At 41.0% G+C, this 19,680-nt stretch overlaps 1 protein-coding gene across 2 annotated transcripts in view; it reads left to right on the forward strand.

Moving 5' to 3' along the window:
- The window catches only part of FHIP2B (FHF complex subunit HOOK interacting protein 2B), a 73,418-nt gene that overhangs the window by 18,891 nt on the left and 34,847 nt on the right, over window positions 1-19,680 (forward strand). For both annotated transcript variants that reach the window (XM_073622264.1, XM_073622265.1), the window contains 5 exons: window positions 3,415-3,623; window positions 8,941-9,045; window positions 10,289-10,411; window positions 15,888-16,007; window positions 18,588-18,790. In XM_073622264.1, the coding sequence (XP_073478365.1) occupies window positions 3,415-3,623; window positions 8,941-9,045; window positions 10,289-10,411; window positions 15,888-16,007; window positions 18,588-18,790 (760 nt within the window). The remainder of the gene's footprint in view (window positions 1-3,414; window positions 3,624-8,940; window positions 9,046-10,288; window positions 10,412-15,887; window positions 16,008-18,587; window positions 18,791-19,680) is intronic.

Raw genomic sequence — 19,680 nt, forward strand, 5'->3', positions numbered from 1 at the left:
ATTTTTTTTTTCTATTTTCAATTTTTCCAATTTTTGGGAAAAAAACAAAAAAGCCTTCAGGAAAAAAACGGAAAAAAAACATTTTTTTTCAGAATTTTTCTGTTTTTTTTCCGGGCCTTCACATCTCTAGTGGAGGCAGACTGGAGGTTATTTACTAAAACTGCATGGTGAAAAATCTGCTGCAGCTCTGAATAGAAACCAATCATCTTCCATTTTTTATTGTCAAACCTTAATTGAACAAGCTGGAGCTGATTGGCTACCATGCACAGCTGCACCAGATTCTGAATGCACCTGTTTTAGTAAGACCCCTTTCACACTGGGGAGCTTTGCAGGCGCTACAGCGCTAAAAATAGCGCCTGCAAAGCGCCGTGAAAGAGCCGCTCCTATCTCTTCAGTGTGAAAGCCCGAGGGCTTTCACACTGGAGCGGTGCGCTCGCAGGATGGTAAAAAAAATTCCTGCTATAGCAGCATCTTTGGAGCGGAGAAGGAGCAGTGTGTATACCGCTCCTCCACCGCTGCTGCCCAGTGAAATAAATGGGCAGCGCGGCTATACCGCCGGCTGCGGCTGGTTTTAACCCTTTTCCGGCCGCTGGCGGGTGTTAAAAGCGCACCGCTAGGTGCCAAATACCTCTGCAAATACGATGGTAAAGCGCCGCTAAAAATAGCGGCGCTTTACCGCTGACGTCGCACCAGTGTGAAAGGGGCCTAAATTTCCCCCTGTGTCCAGGCAGATTATGTCCAGGGCTGATCGGTTGTCCCTAACCACAGATAACCTCTCAATGTGAGGATACAAGCCTGCAGCAGTGGACAGCCTGTTATTGCCTTGTATAATCTGGTATGTCCAGGTTAATGATACCTTGTTATTTTTCAGCACAGATTGGGATTTCATTGAGTGGTAAATGTTGTTTTTTTGTTTTGTTTTTTTTGTTTTTCTTTTTATTATAAAAATAAAACTGGGCCAAAATAGTAAAAAAAAAAAATGTAATTTAGCAATACATTTCTTGCAATTACCAAAACCCGCCACCAAAAGAACAACCCAAAATTAATTCCCCTACTCCTGACGATCACAGCAAAACTGCATATGTATGTACTTTTTGTTTTTTTATACCCGTAGTAGGGCCCAGAAATAATAGTGCACGTTTTGCTTCTTATATCCTACCTAAAACACACTGACACTAAATATAAAAGGTGTTTTTTTTTTTTTTTTTTTTTTTCTTAAATCCTACCTAAAACACACTGACGTTTTTGGCCAAGAGCCTGACACTGACCTAGATTTAGCTATTTAAAAGAGATGTATGGGGTTTGGGATCTTTGCAGAATTTTATCATCGATCCAATGCTGCATCTTTCCCCCGCCGACTCTAACACTGAAAACCTAGCGATCAAACACCGCAGATCGCTTGGGTTCTTTCTCACAGCTCCCCGAGCAGAGAGCTGGCCACTGTCAGTCAGTGACTCTTTGCTCTGCCCCCTCCTCACTCATTGGAGCACTGGGCTATGGAGGGGGCGGGAGCGGCCGGCTCAGGCAATCAGTGGCTCCCTGAGAGGCTGATCTGGGGGCCGGTCCAGGCATGTGGGCGGATCCCAACCCCAGTGTCGTGATTTAGCCCGAGCCTGGACCGGCTCTGTGACGTCAGCCCGCTGTCTGCTGAAAATAAGTCGCAGGAGTGCAGAATGAACTGCACTCCTGTGATCCACAGAAGTACAGCCAAACAAGCTTTAGCTGTACTTCTCCATTAACGCTTATTATTTCTTTTTATTTACTCTAGCAAGGATAAAAAGATACAATGTATCTTTTTCTCCATTCAATAGGATAATAAGTACAGGGGTGGGCTGTACAGATAGCGATCACTGTGACGGCCAGTCACAGGTTATCACAGCGACCATGTGATCAAGAGCCGTTAGTGACAGCTCAGTCTCACAGGTATGCATATATGTAGCCCCACCTCCATGAAGCTGGATGTGTGTACACTCACTGAAAGATTTTTCGTACATTGTATGGCAAGCATTAGACATAGGAATGATAACGAATACTCAGTGGTAAGAGCAAACAATAGTTCCAACATGTAATGACTGAATTTTGAACAAGAAATTGTTCTGTGGACATAAATGAATCCATTTTTCATCTGTTTTTGTAATATATGAGCAGTGCCATCAGTTACATTTTTAACAGGCGAGAATCACATTAACCTTTCAATTTATCATTCGTTCAGCAGAAGTTTTCTTGGTCTTTTATTTATTTTTTATTTTTTTTGGGCTCTGAAAAGTCAAAACTGATTTTCTGTTTTTGTGCCTTTTTAGCTGTATGAAAAATGAACAAACGGTCCAAACGACAGATTTTCAAATGATTTTTCGTCTAGTGTATAGGGACCATTAAGCAATTAATACAACTTTGGAAGTGATGTAATGTGTTCTTTCGTTTCTGAGCATATGCGTGCTCTTGGTCTTCCATTTTTTTGTGGGGGGGGATAAATACTGTACTGATTAAACGAAAACTGTTCGATCTGGTATCGTAGAAGAAAATTTTTTGTTCTTGTCCCTTCGGATTATTTTGCATGAGTTGTCGTGATCGGTTTTCATGTACTAAAGGTCAGTTTATCATATGATCGCTTTCAAAGCAGTATTTTTTTGTCCGATTTTCTGATCGTGTGTACTAGGCATTGGTCTGAGTTTTCAGTTTCAGGGGTGAGTGTGCACCTGAAGTCTGACAATTGTAGCTGTGGCAGCTACCTAACTTCACACAACCAGGTTTATTTACAAAAGGAGTTGAGATTCTCCGCACAATAAATCGTTTTGAATATTCACTTCAGTTATCCAGTCATGTACACATAAAATAAGTAAACGGGATTTTGCTTTTGATATGATAGGATAATTACAGTCAATATTCAAACAATTTATTGCATATAGAGTTTCAACTCCTTTAGTAATTCAACCCTTATAGTTTTACAGCTCCTGAGTGTGCATGACAGCAAAAAAAATAACGGCTCCTATTAGTTAAAGTGCCGCTCATTTGCTGTGCACATAGCTTTAGTCCCTGCCGTTCTGCCTGAATCCTGAGCTGTTCTGATTGGGCAAAGTTCCTAAATTTTTGGTAGCTTTGATTCTTATTGGCACCTTCTGCTTCGTGCACATTCCTATTTGTCAGTGAGGCAGCCCATCATTTATGTCTTGTATTTCTTTACATTTGTAAGCAGCTTTTTTCTTTTATCCTTTTTTTTCTTTCAATGACACTTTAGGAGGAATGTAAACAATCATAGAGCACTTCCATTTTTTTTATTATTATTATACTCCCCAGAGACGTGCAGTTATAATTTAAACATACCAGTGTCCACTAAATATTCCAGAATCCATTTTGAGGAGACTATGCTGTTTATATCATACATGGTGTTTACTGTTGCCTTTGTTTTCTCCACAGATGAATCCTGCCAAGCACGTCATACAGATATCCCATGGAGGCTCCGCCAGCTCCTGGACATCCTTGTCTACGAGGAGGGAGAACTAGCATCCAGAGAAGGCGCAGGGGGTGGAGAAAAAAGCGGACCTGCAGACAATACTGGACCCTGCATGGAATATCTTTTACAGCACAAGATATTGGAGACACTTTGCACCCTGGCAAAAGCAGAGGTACTTGCTATACTATGTTATCAAATTATAACTGCTACATGCATCCTCATATAGAGTTCCTTCAAATGTAATGCTGTCTTATGGGCCCGTACACACGATCCAAAAATCGGATGAAAAATACCGCTTTCTACGCGATCGTACAATAATCGGATTGTTAGTATAGAGCTTTCGAGAGCCGATCACGACAGTTCATCAGATATCATTTAATCGGACATGTACGATAGCAGATCATAAGATTTTTGTTTAATCAATACAGTTGTCGTCCGAAAATGCAATACAAATACACTACAACACAAGACATCACTTCCGATTTTTATTTTGTCGTAGGAGAATTTTCATAATTTTAGTAAACTCTTCAGGTTCGATATACAACTAGCATGCAAAAAAAAAAAAATGGACGATCTGTCGTTCGCTTTTTGGATCGTGTGTCGTGTGTAAGGGGCATTGGAGTGGTAACCTCTGTTACTATAAAAGTGAATCTCAAGTCCATTCATGCAAGAATCTGGATATTCAGTACTAGTAAAAAAACGTTTTGAGAGATTGAGGTAGAGAAAGAAGTAGTATTACTTACTATATTCCCCGCTTCAGCACTGTCCTCTTATCAAATACTTTGGGTTGTGGGTGGTCATTCTGCGTCACCATGTACAATGTAGGGCTTGTAGTCCTCATACTATGTGAGGAGGAAAGCAGGTGACCACATTCTGGGAACGCCTTATAGATGAAGGTTCGTGGCACCAGATGGAAGGAACATGCCCAAGCGAAGAGATAAGGTAAGTATTACATCCAGGGTTGTCCTGATACTACTTTTTTAAGACCGAGTACAAGTACCGATACTTCTTTTTTTTTCAAGTACTCGCCGATACCGATTATTGATACCTTTTTTTTATATGTCATGTTACAGTGGCATTAACAAGCATCACTAATGACGCATGGACTGTGTCAGTAGTTTTTATTTATTTATTTAAGTTTGTTTTGTAATTTTATTTTTTACAATTTTTATTTTTTTTGTTTTGTTTTTCTTACAATTTTTTTTGGGGGGGGGGTTGGGGGGTACACGGTGTTAGTGTGTTTTTTATTTTTTATTATTTTTACAATTTAACCTTTTTCAATATTTATTTATTACAATTCCTTTTTTTTATTTTTTTTTATTAGCCCTGTTGGGGGGGTGGGGATATCAGGGGACTTAACAGACCCCTGACATCTCCCTTTTGAGACAGGAAAAGGGACTGAGAACAGAGATTTCCCAGTCCCTTTCTTTGCAGCCTCAGCTGCACTGAAGATGAATAGAGAGGAGACAGAGGCTCCTCTCCATTCATAAACTGAAGCATCGTAAACACAGTTTAGGATGCTCAGTGACAGTTGTAAATCGCTGCATTTGGAAAAGGAAGGAGCATGTAAATGACATATTTACCGGCTCCTTTCTCAGCTCTCCATCCTGACCGATCGAGCACGGAGGGGGACCGGAGGAGGATATGGAGGACAGTCAGCGGTGATCAGTGCGGCACTGGGGAGGAGTTACAATCACCGACCTCCCTGTATAGATTTCAATAAAGCAGCTGAAAGCCACGGGAGGGAGAGGAGGAGAAACGGCTGTCAGCTGCTTTATTGAAATCTATACAGGGAGATTGGTGATTTTTAACTCCTCCCCAGCGCCACACCGATCACCCCTGACTGTCCAGGTATCAGATTAGGCATCAGAGCATTTGCCAGTCTATAACTTGCATCATATGACAGGCCACGTGATAAAGATTTACGTCTGGTAGAGCCATTCCGCCAGCTTCGGCAGTCGTAAAATCGATTGGGCCAGCTGCGGGAGTTTCTGGGCCAAAATGAACGTGGCAAGAGCTTGATTCCCCGCTCTAAGGAAGGCACTCGGAATCCTAACAGGGTGGGCCTGCAAGTGATATAATAGCCTGGGCATAATGTTCGTTTTTATTATGCTACTTCGTCCAAACCAGGAGAACATACCCTTCTGCCAAGTCTGTAGGTCTTTTTTGATAGCTGTCAAAAGAGGGGGAAAGTTGAGAGGAAAAATATCCTCCATCCTACAGGGCAGAAAGATGTCCAGGTATTTAATGTAGGACCCTGCCCATTTAAAAGGGAAATCCGCCTGTAGCAGAGTGTCTAGAGAGGCCGGCATGGAGACGTTTAACGCCTCAGATTTCTGGTAGTTAACCTTGAAGAAGGACAATGCTCCATACATCTTCAATTCTGCCAGCAATTTTGGTATAGATACCAGGGGATTGGGTATGTAAAATAATAGGTCATCAGCAAAAGCTGCAATTTTTGGGGATAGAGTGTTACTTAGGTGAAGTCCTGATATTTCAGGGTTGTCTCTCACCGTATGGAGAAAGGGTTCGAGGGTCAAGGTGAATATCAAAGGAGACTGGGGGCAGCCCTGCCTCGTCCCATTAGTTATCCCAAGAGGGGAGGAGAGGTGGCCATTCACTTTTACTTGAGCTGAGGGATGGGAGTAGATGGCTTGTATCCAGTTCATCATCCGATGGCAGCCAGCACTACAATCTTAACAAAAATTGTGTGAATGAATAAAGTGAAAACACTGCAGCGCTAATGCCGCGTACACACGAGCGGAATGTCCGTCAGAAAAAGTCCGATGGGAGCTTTTCATCGTATATTCCGACCGCGTGTATGCCCCATCTTTTCCGTCAAATTCAGACAGATTTAGATAGAGAACATGTTCTATATTTTTCCGACGGAACTAATTACTATTGGAAAAACTGCTCGTATGTATGCTGTTTAAGAATCAAATGTTGAGTATTGATATATCAACATACTGTGATATACAAAATAAATTGTGATTAGCTTATACAAAAAACACTAACACCATCATCTGCTTGATAGTGTCTACAAATAAAGTGCACTGTGCAAATTGTAAATCAACATTGGTAGTATAGTCCCATTGGTGATTAAAACATTATATCCATTAGTATATATTGTTGGGAAGGAATCCAGGAGTGTAGGACTAAAGGAGTAATCGCCGCGTGTGCATCCACCACCCAGGGGAGAAGATTAAATACGCTTACCAGAAGGTAGCATCAATCAGGCATGTGATATCAAAGCTCTGGATAGCGAGTGGTGCAATTCTTCCTCCTCAGCTGAGCCACCTCAGGGAACCTCGACCTGGCATGTCAGAATATGGATTGGGATGTCCCAGATGGTAAAAAACCTCTTTCCACCCCAGAACCGTTTGGTAGGTTTATGGCTAACAGCGTCCATAAAAAAACAGAAAGCTTCCACATAGTAAAAAAAACGCATGGTTACGGGTTTCTTTGGAATAAAAAGGCTTTACATAGATTCCAATATGTAGTGCATCAAGTAAAAAATCTCTGTGATCACAAAAGCATAAAATTCAAAAAGGCGAAATGGCATGGAAAGGACTCGTCGACTGACGTGTTTCGTCTACAAAGACTTCAGCTGGGTACCCCACTTATTACAAACCATTTCCAGGAACATGTGCAATGGGAATATTGTATTGGTCATGAATACCAGAACCAATGGGAAGTCCACCTTGATTATGAGCGATGTCCTAAAATATCAGAGATGATTATATTGAAGATAAAAATACGTTTTTCATGTAGAGAATTGATGTCTGACATCACACCTCTGACACTGGTGCCATTAATTGAGATATACAATATGTAAAAAAATAAATATATACACACAGTATCCCCCAAAAGTGAGTACACCCCTCACATTTTTGTAAATATTTTATTCTATCTTTTCATGTGACAACACTGAAGAAATGACACATGTAAATGCTACAATGTAAAGTAGTGAGTGTACAGCTTGTATAACAGTGTAAATTTGCTGCCCCCTCAAAATAACTCAACACACAGCCATTAATGTCTAAACCGCTGGCAACAAAAATGAGTACATCCCTAAGTGAAAATGTCCAAAGTGTCCATATTTTGTGTGGCCACCATTATTTTCCAGCACTGCCTTAACCCTCTTGGGCATGGAGTTTACCAGAGCTTCACAGGTTGCCACTGGAGTCCTCTTCCACTCCTCCATTACGACATCACTGAGCTGGTGGATGTTAGAGACCTTGTGCTCCTCCACCTTTCATTTGAGGATGCCCCACAGATGCTCAATGGGGTTTAGGTCTGGAGACATGCTTGGCCAGTCCATCGCCTTTAACTTCAGCTTCTTTAGCAAGGCATGGTCGTCTTGGAGGTGTGTTTGGAGTCGTTATCATTTTGGAATACTGCCCTGTGGCCCAGTCTCCGAAGGGAGGGGATCATGCTTTGCTTCAGTATGTCACAGTACATGTTGGCATTCATGGTTTCCTCAATGAATTGTGGATCCCCAGTGTCAGTAGCACTCATGCAGCCCCAGACCATGACACTCCCACCACCATGCTTGACTGTAGGCAAGACACACTTGTCTTTGTACTCCTCACCTGGTTGCTGCCACACTTGTTTGACACAATCTGAACCAAATAAGTTTATCTTGGTCTCATCAGACCACAGGACATGGTTCCAGTAATCCATGCCCTTAGTCTACTTGTCTTCAGCAAACTGCGTGCTTTCTTGTGGGACGACAGCCATGCAGACCAATTTGATGCAGTGTGCGGAGTATGGTCTGAGCACTGACAGGCTGACCCCCCCCACCCCCTCAACCTTTGAAGCAATCCTGCCAGCACTCCCAAAGACAACTTCTGGATATATTGGTTGACCATGGTGAGGCTATTTATGGAATCTATCCTGTTAAACCGCTGTATGGTCTTGGCCACCATGCTGCAGCTCAGTTTCAGGGTCTTGGCAATCTTCTTATAGCCTAGGCCATCTTTATGTAGAGCAACAATTCTTTTTTTCATATCCTCAGAGAGTTCTTTGCCATGAGGTGCCATGTTGAACTTCCAGTGACTAGTATGAGAGAGAGTGACAACACCAAATTTAACACACCTGCTCCACATTCAAACCTAGACCTTGTAACACTAACGAGTCACATGACACCAAGGAGGGAAAATGGCTAATTGGGCCCAATTTGGACATTTTCACTTAGGAGTGTACTCACTTTTGTTGCCAGCGTTTTAGAAAATTTACATTGTTATTCAAGCTGTACACTCAACTACTTTACATTGTAGCAAAGTGTCATTTCTTTAGTGTTGTCACATGAAAAGATAAAATAAAATATTTACAAAAATGTGAGGGGTGTACTCACTTTTGTGAGATACTGTGTGTGTGTGTGTGTGTGTGTGTGTGTATATATATATAAATATTATATTTACTGTATTTATAATCTTGTAGTAATTGCACAGCCTGCTCAAATCTCTGTCTTTCTTTCTTCATCACAGTACCCCCCTGGAATGCGGCAGCAGGTTCTGCTCTTCTTCAGTCGCCTTTTGTCTAAGGTCCATCGTCCCCTTCTGCACTATAATAATGTCCATCGGCCCGTACAAGTGAGTAGTTAAAGCATACCAATTAATCATTTATTTTTTGTAATTGTCTAAACCAGTTTGTTGGAATATTTAGGGTACAGGAAACCTTTGATAGTTGCTGTCTTGCAACACCTCCTACTTTCATCCTCCCAGCTAATGAGTATCTATACTAACAATAAGGTGGAACTTCAGCCATTGTCTTTCTCGCCCCAGTTTATAACTAAAATGGCCAGCTTTAATCCTTGCCTAGGCAAGAGTTATGTCACCTCAACTGTGAGACATCAGGAAGTCGCATCCAAGATGGTGTCTCTGAGGAGGACCTCGTTGGACTCGATGTTTGTTTGTTAAAAGCTACAGTATTTGCAGCTGCTGACTTTTAATTTTTAAGAAATTGAGTGAGGTTCCTCATTAAAGTGGAATTTTGGGCAAAGATTGCATACACCGTATGATGCAGTTTTTCAATAACAAAGCAGTTTTTTGTTTTTTTTTAGTCCTGCTGTAATGATTTTATTTCAACTTCCTTTAAAAGGTCAAGCTTTCCAGTAAAAGTGGCAGTTAAAGGGGACTTAAAACAGCCAGGTTTTATTTTATAGTTTTAACCTTTTTTTTTTTCCCTACTACTGTAACTGCTCGAAATGGGTCAGGCTTTAATTTTTTTGTCTCTTACAGTATATAGATTTCTTTTTCAGCATGTTTGACTTGTAGTAGGTGGACAATGCTGAGTCACTGCCTTGCAGTTTGACTGCTTTCACACCGAGGAGTTTTTCAAGGGCTTTTGCATTTAAAAAAGTGCCTGAAAAGCTCAAAAAAACACTTCCCCTTAAAATTAATGAATGGGTTTACACTGGGCTGGTGCGCTTCCGTTGCAGCATTTTCGGGGAGTTAAAAAAAACTGCACCAAAAACACACCTTCCCATTAAAAGCAAAGGAAAACACGGTAAAAACAGAGCAAAAACGCACCGTGGTGCGTTTTTTGGGGCGGTTTTTGGGTCTCATGTTTTTTTTTAAATCACAACAAAAACACATATGCGTTTTGTTAAGTTTTTGCAGCGGATCAGTGTGAAAGCAGCTTTAGCATGAGCATTGTCTGCCTGTGTTAGGAAATAGAAAAATGATGGATCAACTAGCAAGATCAACTGGTAATAAAAGTATATTACAGGGGAGCTCAGAAAAACAAACTTGTTAAGTTTATGCTAATGATAGATCGATAGATGTTAAAGACAGAACCATTCTGACACATAACTGTCATCTCTTCTGTTTACAGAAACTGATCACCCTTGGTGGAGATTCTGTTGGGGTCACCGCACATAAGGAGGAAATACAGTTCCTGGCCTCAGTCTGCAGTAAACTAGAGAATGACTCTTCACTTATTGTACACATTCTAGAGGTATACACACTGGTAAAAGGAATGAAACTGATATTTTAATATTGAGAAACTGAGAAGTTGATATCCCTAATGCACTTTAAACCCAGAGCTATGCAATGTCACTTTTTTGGCTTTTTTGACCATGTTATTGTGTTATTTTGTAAAAATCTAAACTTTACACCCAGAGCTATTAGAAAACCTCACTTTGTGACTTAAAGCAAAATGTAAATGAGCTTCTCTCCGTTCTCTGAAGATTTGCCACCTCCCGATTATACCTTGCCTGTTCTTCTTGCCTCCTGTGCATTACTATTGGCCATTGAGCTGTTTATTATAATAAGGGCCTAATAGGAATGTGTAGAGCAGGCAAGCATTCAGCCCTGAAAAAGTTAAACTGAGATCAAACAAATACTCCTACATACTGTAAGTTGTACCTGCTTATCGGCTAACTACAAGTCTATCTGCCGCAGTGGGCGATTGGATTTTGAGTTTATTTACAGATCCCTGTGAATAAATGACGCCGACTGTGTTGGCAGAGCACCGTACAGTCATGCCGATTTGTAAATATGACAGGGACTGCAGGGGAGAGGAACGTCCGCCCGCTGTCACAAGGGGAAGGTGAGGGGGGGGGGAGCTGGATCAGGTTACATATTACACCCTACATACAGTTGTAACATGTTCCAAAAGTGAACTTGGCCTTTAAAGTACACAATTTACACAGCTTTTCTGAGCATCCAGAAGCGGCGGGGGGGGGGGTCTGATGTCACACACTGCACAGTTCTGAGAGGATAGCCGTATGTAATCTGAGACCTGAGTGAGGGGAAGAGTCACACCTCTATATACACAATATTATAGGGAAACATGCACAGCTGAGGCTGTCAATCATAGGCTGGGTATTAGAGGCCCCCTCCTTGTCCCTGTAGATCACTTGTAGTCAGCACATCTTGTCATAAATGACTCCTGCAGATAGCAAAGGAAGGAGATTGCAGACAGAAATTACACTTGGTGCTTTAGATTGAAGCAGGCACACACTCTAGATGGATATGTTTTGTTAATTTCAGAGCTTTACAACAACTTTAACATACATACTGTAATTTTCAATATGTTTATTCATCTTCAGTGGCTTTAACCTTTGTCAGGCTGTGGCAGGGACATTGCCATAAAAGTACTAATACAGTGATTTCGCGCTTCAAAATCTATCACCTCAAAGTATAATTCATACAATTTAAAAATAAATAGAATAAGTTCTATAAGTGCAACATCATAAAAGTGCTCAATAGTGAAATAAATAATCATCAAAAGTGCTGTCGTGCATCAACATTAAAACATAGTAAAAGAGTTTATATTGTGTATCAATATTTTAAAAGTTTAAATTGTGCTTTTCCACTGGGATCGTGTGATGGAGAAGAGAAGTGGTGATGATCTTAAAATTAAGTGTTCCGGTGACACCGGGCTCTCTGGACTCTCACCTTAAATAAAATCAATATGGGCATCAAAAACAGGATCTTTGTTCTTAGTAGTATAATGCCATTCAGGTAGGGCTTCTCTGGTGGTGTAGCGGTTCTTCTGGTAAAAAGCACCTATTAGATATGGGAACAAAGAGGGGTTGCCCACTTGGGCTCCACCAGTCCGGTGGTATGGATAGGGAAGGGAGAGAAAAAGTGCCTCCAATGGTGTAGTATGTTGATTAAAAATAACTATTTATTAAAATATAGGTGGTCTCTTACATTATAAATGATTAAAACAGCATAAACAGTAAACAGAGGTTGCGGAGCGGCGTCTGAGGCGCCTCCTTACTGACTTCCGGTTTCGTCTGCACTCGGCCACGCCCTACGCGTTACGTCACCGCTCATGACTTCAACTGGGGAACCGGATTGGTCCGAGAGGGATGTCTTTTATATGATGATACCGGAAGTTGTATGACGGCCATTTTTGTTGTGGTACAGTGCCCTTATATTGTTAATGGTCTTCTTAGTGGCCATTTTAAACTTGTAAAGTGCGCTTGTACTATCGCGGCCATCTTACAGGTGGCAATGTATACAGGATAGCGGCCATATTAAGGGGGGTCAAGTCAAACATAGAACGCTGTATTGTACGGACTCTAGTTGTATTCTATTTCTCTTGGCAATTAAAAACATGAAAGATATAAAAGTCAGTGTGGATGTATACAGAGAATTAATGTATTGATGTTATTTCATCATTATATAAAAAATTAAAGCTAAAGATGATACTGTATGTCGGCCATTTTCTTGTAGTCTTTAGAACTATATCCGGCCTTAATGTCGATCTGGTCATATAGGTGGCGGACCTTTTAGAAGGAAATAGTGTTGTTGTCCGCCATCTTACTGTCTACAATAGACGTGTTGTATATTGAATGATGATAGGGTCCGTCAGTCGCTACCTGGGTCCCTAAGGAGGTGTCTCAGTCCTTCTATCGTAATTACAATATATATACAACTATAATTTCGATAAAATTGTTGAAATAATCAATAAGTACACATATTCCAATAAATAATGAAGCAGATGGCTAGTCTAGTACATAGACCTACTATGTTAAATATTGAAAAAATGGATAATTGTATTACACCTACAATAATTATTGATACCAATAAAAACGTACAAAAAAGATCATACAGATTAAAAACTGCTTAAAAAACAATTTAAGTCGAACTCTACGTTCATGCCTCTAGGTGTAAGTGTACGTAAAGTGTGTATCCAATATGACTCTCTTTGGCTTATGTTTCTAATTTTGTGACTGCCTCTCCATGCACCTTTATATTTTTCAATACCCCAAAATTGAAGATGTGAAGGATCTCGGTTATGTGCTATCGCAGAATGTTTCGATACATTGTGCTTGGGGTTACCCTTTAAAATATTTTGGATATGTTCCTTAATTCTTACTTTGAGAGCTCTTTTGGTTCTTCCTACATATTGTAGTTGGCAACTGCACTGAAGTACATAAACTACCCCCTCTGTGTGGCATCCTGCAAAGTCTTTGATTTTGTATGACTGCTGTGTTGTGGTGCATGTAAATTCTTGTCTTTTGCCTTGAAATTTCTTTGCATGGCTGCATGCGTAGCAGTTTCTACACGGGTAAAATCCTTTGCCTGAAAAAAAGGAGTATGTTGCTTGTTTTGGAGGTTCTACAACTGATTGGACTACCATATTTTTCACCGTTGGTGCTTTTTTGTATATAATATTTGGTTTTGTTGGTAATATTTGGTTCAAATCTTTATCGTTCCGAAGAATATGCCAATATCGTTGGATTATGCTTGATACCTGTTTGTATTGTACACTGTAGTCAAAGATGAGACTTGGTGCTTCTTGGTGGAATGTAGCTCTAGAATTCTTTTCCAGCATTTTTGTTCTGTCCATCCTATTAACTTCTTCTATTTGTTGTTGTATCCAAGTGGGTTCATAACCTTTTTCAGTGAATCTGGATCCTATGAGTTTAGCCTGTTCTTTATAGTCATTTTCACTCGTACAGTTTCTTTTTATTCGGACTAGTTGTCCTTTGGGTATATTATATAGCCACGTTTTATGGTGGCAACTGTAACGATAGATAGCTGTTGGTGTCCACTTGTTTAAAAAATGTTTTCGTGACTAATTTGTCTTGTTCTAGACTGATTTGTAAATCTAGGAATTCCACAGTTTTTTCATCTATATTCCATGATAGATGTATGTTCTTTTCATTTCGATTGAGTTTTTCTAGAAATTGTTCTAGTGCCTCTCTTCTGCCATTCCATACTATAATTACATCGTCGATGTATCTTCTGTATAGCGTGAGTTCTGGTGGGGTATCTGTGTATATAGATTGTTCTTCCCACTGGGCCATGAACGCGTTGGCCACGCTCGGTGCGAACTTGGCACCCATTGCTATACCTGTAATTTGTTTATAGTAGGCTTGATTATGCCAAAAATAATTGTTTTTAAGGCAGGTGTCTAGGCATTTAATCAGGAATTTTCTCTGTTTGCAAACCAGATTGCTATATTTCCTGAGAAGCCACTTAGTGGCTGAACATGCATCTTGGTGTTGTACTATGGTGTATAGCGAACTAACATCCGCTGTGGCTAGTATCGTTCTTCCTTCCAAGACTGGTGTTTCGGTTAGTAACTGTAAAACATGTTTTGTATCTTGTAGATAAGCTGGTGTCTGTTGTACTGCTGGTTGTATGAATTCATCTAGGTATTGTCCTACTCTAGATGTGAGGGAGTCTATCCCATTCACAATGGGCCTCCCCGGTGGATTTTCTCTGGACTTATGAATCTTGGGGACAGTGTAAATAACAGCTATTCTGCATGCCTCTGGGATTAGATATCTTGATTCTTTCTTGTTGAGTATTTCTTTTTTTATTCCCAATTGTATAAGATGTTCCAATTCATCATATAAAAGACATCCCTCTCGGACCAATCCGGTTCCCCAGTTGAAGTCACGAGCGGTGACGTAACGCGTAGGGCGTGGCCGAGTGCAGACGAAACCGGAAGTCAGTAAGGAGGCGCCTCAGACGCCGCTCCGCAACCTCTGTTTACTGTTTATGCTGTTTTAATCATTTATAATGTAAGAGACCACCTATATTTTAATAAATAGTTATTTTTAATCAACATACTACACCATTGGAGGCACTTTTTCTCTCCCTTCCCTATCCATACCACCGGACTGGTGGAGCCCAAGTGGGCAACCCCTCTTTGTTCCCATATCTGATAGGTGCTTTTTACCAGAAGAACCGCTACACCACCAGAGAAGCCCTACCTGAATGGCATTATACTACTAAGAACAAAGATCCTGTTTTTGATGCCCATATTGATTTTATTTAAGGTGAGAGTCCAGAGAGCCCGATGTGACCGGAACACTTAATTTTAAGATCATCACCACTTCTCTTCTCCATCACACGATCCCAGTGGAAAAGCACAATTTAAACTTTTAAAATATTGATACACAATATAAACTCTTTTACTATGTTTTAATGTTGATGCACGACAGCACTTTTGATGATTATTTATTTCACTATTGAGCACTTTTATGATGTTGCACTTATAGAACTTATTCTATTTATTTTTAAATTGTATGAATTATACTTTGAGGTGATAGATTTTGAAGCGCGAAATCACTGTATTAGTACTGTTATTGTTGAGTGTAAGTGAACACTTTCGATTTTGCTGCAGTCCATAGAGACATCATCACCTTCCACACATTATCATTAGTTTTTCTATTCACATTTTTTCTATTCACATTTTTCATCATCCGTTATTTCAGTCAACCACGAGGATATTTACACAACCTATTTACTCATTTTAGCGCGAGGGACCACACTATACATTTTTATTGCCATAAAAGCTCCATTTAAGTTAGCCATGATATACAGTACTTAGTTAAGTGATATGTATAAAAGGCTAGAAGAAGGCTGGTGCATGTATTAAAAAATAATGTTTATACTCCTGTCACTAGACAAAACACACAAGTTTGTATGTTCAGGAAATTCATTGTATATTCCTACTACAGGGCGAGATTGTGAAGAGGGCGACTTCCACTGAAGAAACTAATGAGCCAACTACTGGATCTGCTAGTTGTAAACCTAAACAGACGTTATTCAAAGCTTTACTCAGGCTGTCTCTGTGCCAGGTACAAAGGTTTAACATTGAAGGGGAAGGGGTTATATTGTTTTAATTCAATCTTATTTTATTGAGAAAGGAAAAGTGTTCAGTGCACAAATATGTCATTTAATAACACATATAAAGAGATAAACATCATTTTAATTACGGTGCCAAAACATCTCATGTAGTGTGGAATTTGTTAGTGTCAATTAATCTAGTTTGATATACAAGCCTGTGTAGTTATATCGTCAATCATGACTTATTAAGGGTCAATGAGCGATGCCCACTTATTACAAATATGGTGCTTTTGTTGTTGTGCTAATCGCGATTTCTCTTAGGGTGAAACTCTATGTGTGTGACAGTTTCCGTCTGATGAGACTAAAGATCATGTTTTGGGTGGTCGTGTAGCACTGTAACATATGAAGTGAAGAGGGGGATGAAGATGAGGATAGAGGGGTCAAGGCAGTATGGTAGGTAGATAGTAAGAGGGAGACATTCCACTTAGGCTAGACAGTTGCGTTGGTGGATTCCTCTGCAGCCCAAGGAATAAATTCTGAGGAATATCGAAACATAGACCACGAGGTCTGTGCTCTTCTTTACCCATTTCCTGCGACAACATGCGTTCTAAGTTATTGATTCGGTCCACTTCAATTACCCACACCCCCAGGGCAGAACCATTCTAGCTGCTGCCAGAAAGTGGCGCAGAACGTCTTCTTTGACCGATTTAAGCGGTCCAGGGAGCATAGATAGCAGAGCTACCTCAGGAGAGGGTGTGATTGATGTCGCCGTGAGTCTGCAGTACAGGTCGAGGATCTTTTGCTAGAACCTCCACACAGGAGGGCATTCTCACCAAATGTGGAGCAATGTTCCCTTGGATGACAAGCAACACCAGCAGGTATCCAGGAGCGCTGGGTTTATCCAGTGCAAAGTTAAGGGGCATCTGTACCAATGGATCAACAGCTTGAACCCTTTTTCTTGAGCTTTGGAGGCTAAGGATATTTTGTGAGTCAGAATGAAGCACTTTTGCCAGTCAACTGGTGAAATGGAGTGACCCAAATCTTCCTTCCATGTCTGTGTGTATGTGGGGAGGTCGGGATTAGAAACCATATGTAGGAGAGAGTATAGTTGAGAGACCACATGGGTAGGAGGGTCGGTCTGAAGCAGCATGGTCTCCAAGTCTGTTAAGTCAGTAAGTATATCAGGCAGGGATGGGAAGTTATGAATGTAGGATATCACTTGTTGCCTCTGCAGCCAATGCATCGAAATATGAAGAGAAGGGCCAGAGGGAATGTCTGTAGTCAGAGAGGAGTCTGAGCGTAGGTCTTGGGAAAGTTGTCTGTGTTCCTCTTTACACCAAGGTCCAAAACTCACTCCCTGTATGGCCAGTGGAAAAGCCGGAGTCCCAAACAGTGGTGTCATGGGTCCTTTTAGTGGAGATAGGGTCTTGGAGGAATTCATGCCGGTCCATATTTGTATAGTGTGTTGAGTGAGATTGCCAAGGGGTATCCCGCCCTTCAGCAAGCGTCCACGGCAAATTGCAGAAATCTATTGGATTGAGATGGCTCTCTATTTGTACCCATAATTTGGTGGAGGAATGGTGGAACCTAGATGGAATACTGGAAGATGACCAAATAATATAGCTGCAATTATTGTGTATGTGAACTAATATCACACAAAAAGTGTTGTGTATATATTCAGAATGTCACATTGATATTTAGTTATAGGATTTTGTTATGGTGAAGGATGTTATGTTATTTATAATAGGCTCTATTTGATTATTTTGCACATGATTCACTGATTAACCATTAGGAGGTTACACCGTGTTATATTGGGAGATTAATATTAGCGCATTATACATTCCAAATATGTTTTAAAGGGAAACTTAGTGGAGACTTGGCGTAGGGCCTCCTGGGACAGTGAGATGTTCAAGATTTCTGACTTAGTATGATTTACTTTGAAGTTGCTCAGCTTCCCAAACCTCATAAATTCCTGCATGATATGTGGTAAGGATAGATGGGGTTGGGTTACAAACATTAACAGGTCATCTGCAAAGAGAGACAGTTTAGAATGAGTGGGGCCTACCGACACGCCTGAGATGTTGGGGTTATTGCGCAAGGCAATTGCCAGGTGTTCAGTGACAAGGAGATAGAGAAGGGGGGGAAAAAAGGACAGCCTTGTCGTGTCCCTTTGTGGATGGAGAATGTAGGGGACAATGAGCCATTCATCTGAATTCTAGGGAGAGGAGTATAGGGAGAGGAGTATAGGAACATAATTCGGGATAGCATATTGGGGCCCAGACCTATCTGAGCCAGAGACATCTGGAGGAATTGCCAGTCAACCCGGTCAAATGCTTTTTTGGCATCGACCGTCAAAAGGCATAGAGGGACGTCATGGGTGGGAGCATAGTCAGTAAGAAGCAGAGTTTTCAAAGTGTTGTCCCTTGCTTCCCGACCACTTACAAAACCCACCTGATCCAGGTGTATGAGGCGGTGGAGCAGCGCCTGCAATCTTTTGGAAAGTATTTTGGCGTATATTTTTAAGTCTACTCCAATTAACGATATGGGTTATATTGTTTTTACAGCAAGCATCTGACTTGTATTCTCTTCAGTCACAGAAAGGTCGTCTAGCAGTTCGAGCAAAAGAGACTCTTCTTGGGGTCCTCCGCACCGCCCAGCAGGAGGGTCCAGCACGAATTATTGCACACAGCGACCTGAGCCAGCAACTGTCAGAACGACTATGTGACTTGCACAATGACATCCCTCTGAGCACTCACCCATGTGATATCACCAGCCAAGAGGACACTGATTGGAGGTCAGATTGGAATCATTCTATACACATTCCTTTCCCTAAAACTGTGTTTCTAATTGGTATCTCATTTTTTTTTTTTTTTTTTTTTTTTTTTTTTTTTTTTAAAGATCATTCCACTGCATCTTATTCCTATTGAAACAAGATCCTTTTCAAAAATAGATTTTTCCTATTAAAAAAAAAAAAAAGCGTGATCATAGTGAGGTTTGCCTTGGCTGCCTACTTAGAGTGTTTAACCTAAAAAAAAAAAAAAAAAATTTTTTAAATTGGATCCTGTTCCCTTAAAGCATGTTATACAGCACAGTGCTTGTGCTGGGTCATTTGTAACACATGAAATATCTGATTGATCCTGCCTGGCTATACCCCCCCCCCCTTATAAACTGACCATGGTATATCATGGATGCTGAGCCGTGACACCATTGTCAGTTTACGTGCCTCCGTCATCCTCAGCCCTGCTCTCCTCTGTGCTCCTGTGTTCTCTCCCCCCCCCACCTCCCTCCCTGCCTGTCTGCTCATACCAGTGCCCCCCAACCTGCTGGTATCATAAGATGATGTTGTAGTTACCATCCCCTCTGTTATAATAAATGCTGTGCCCCACTGTGTATATTTTGTAAAAACCCCACCGATAAATACCTTATTCTATAGTGCCGCTCGGCGGTCATGTGACCAGCCGTCTCTCCTACTCTCCTCCTTCGGGCTGACGTCAGGGAGAGTTTCTCGGCTCCACCCGCTTTGCCGCCAGACCTGGAGAGGAGAGAGACGGCTGGACACATGAGCGCCGATCGGCGCTATAAAATAAGGTATTTGTCGCAGATTTTTTAGAAAACACATACAGCGGTGTACAGCATTTAAAACAGAGGGGATGGTAGCAACAACAATATGTGGATTAACAACCA

This window comes from Aquarana catesbeiana, linkage group LG03 (genome assembly GCF_042186555.1).
Source record: "Aquarana catesbeiana isolate 2022-GZ linkage group LG03, ASM4218655v1, whole genome shotgun sequence".
Classification (NCBI taxonomy): Eukaryota; Metazoa; Chordata; class Amphibia; order Anura; family Ranidae; genus Aquarana; species Aquarana catesbeiana.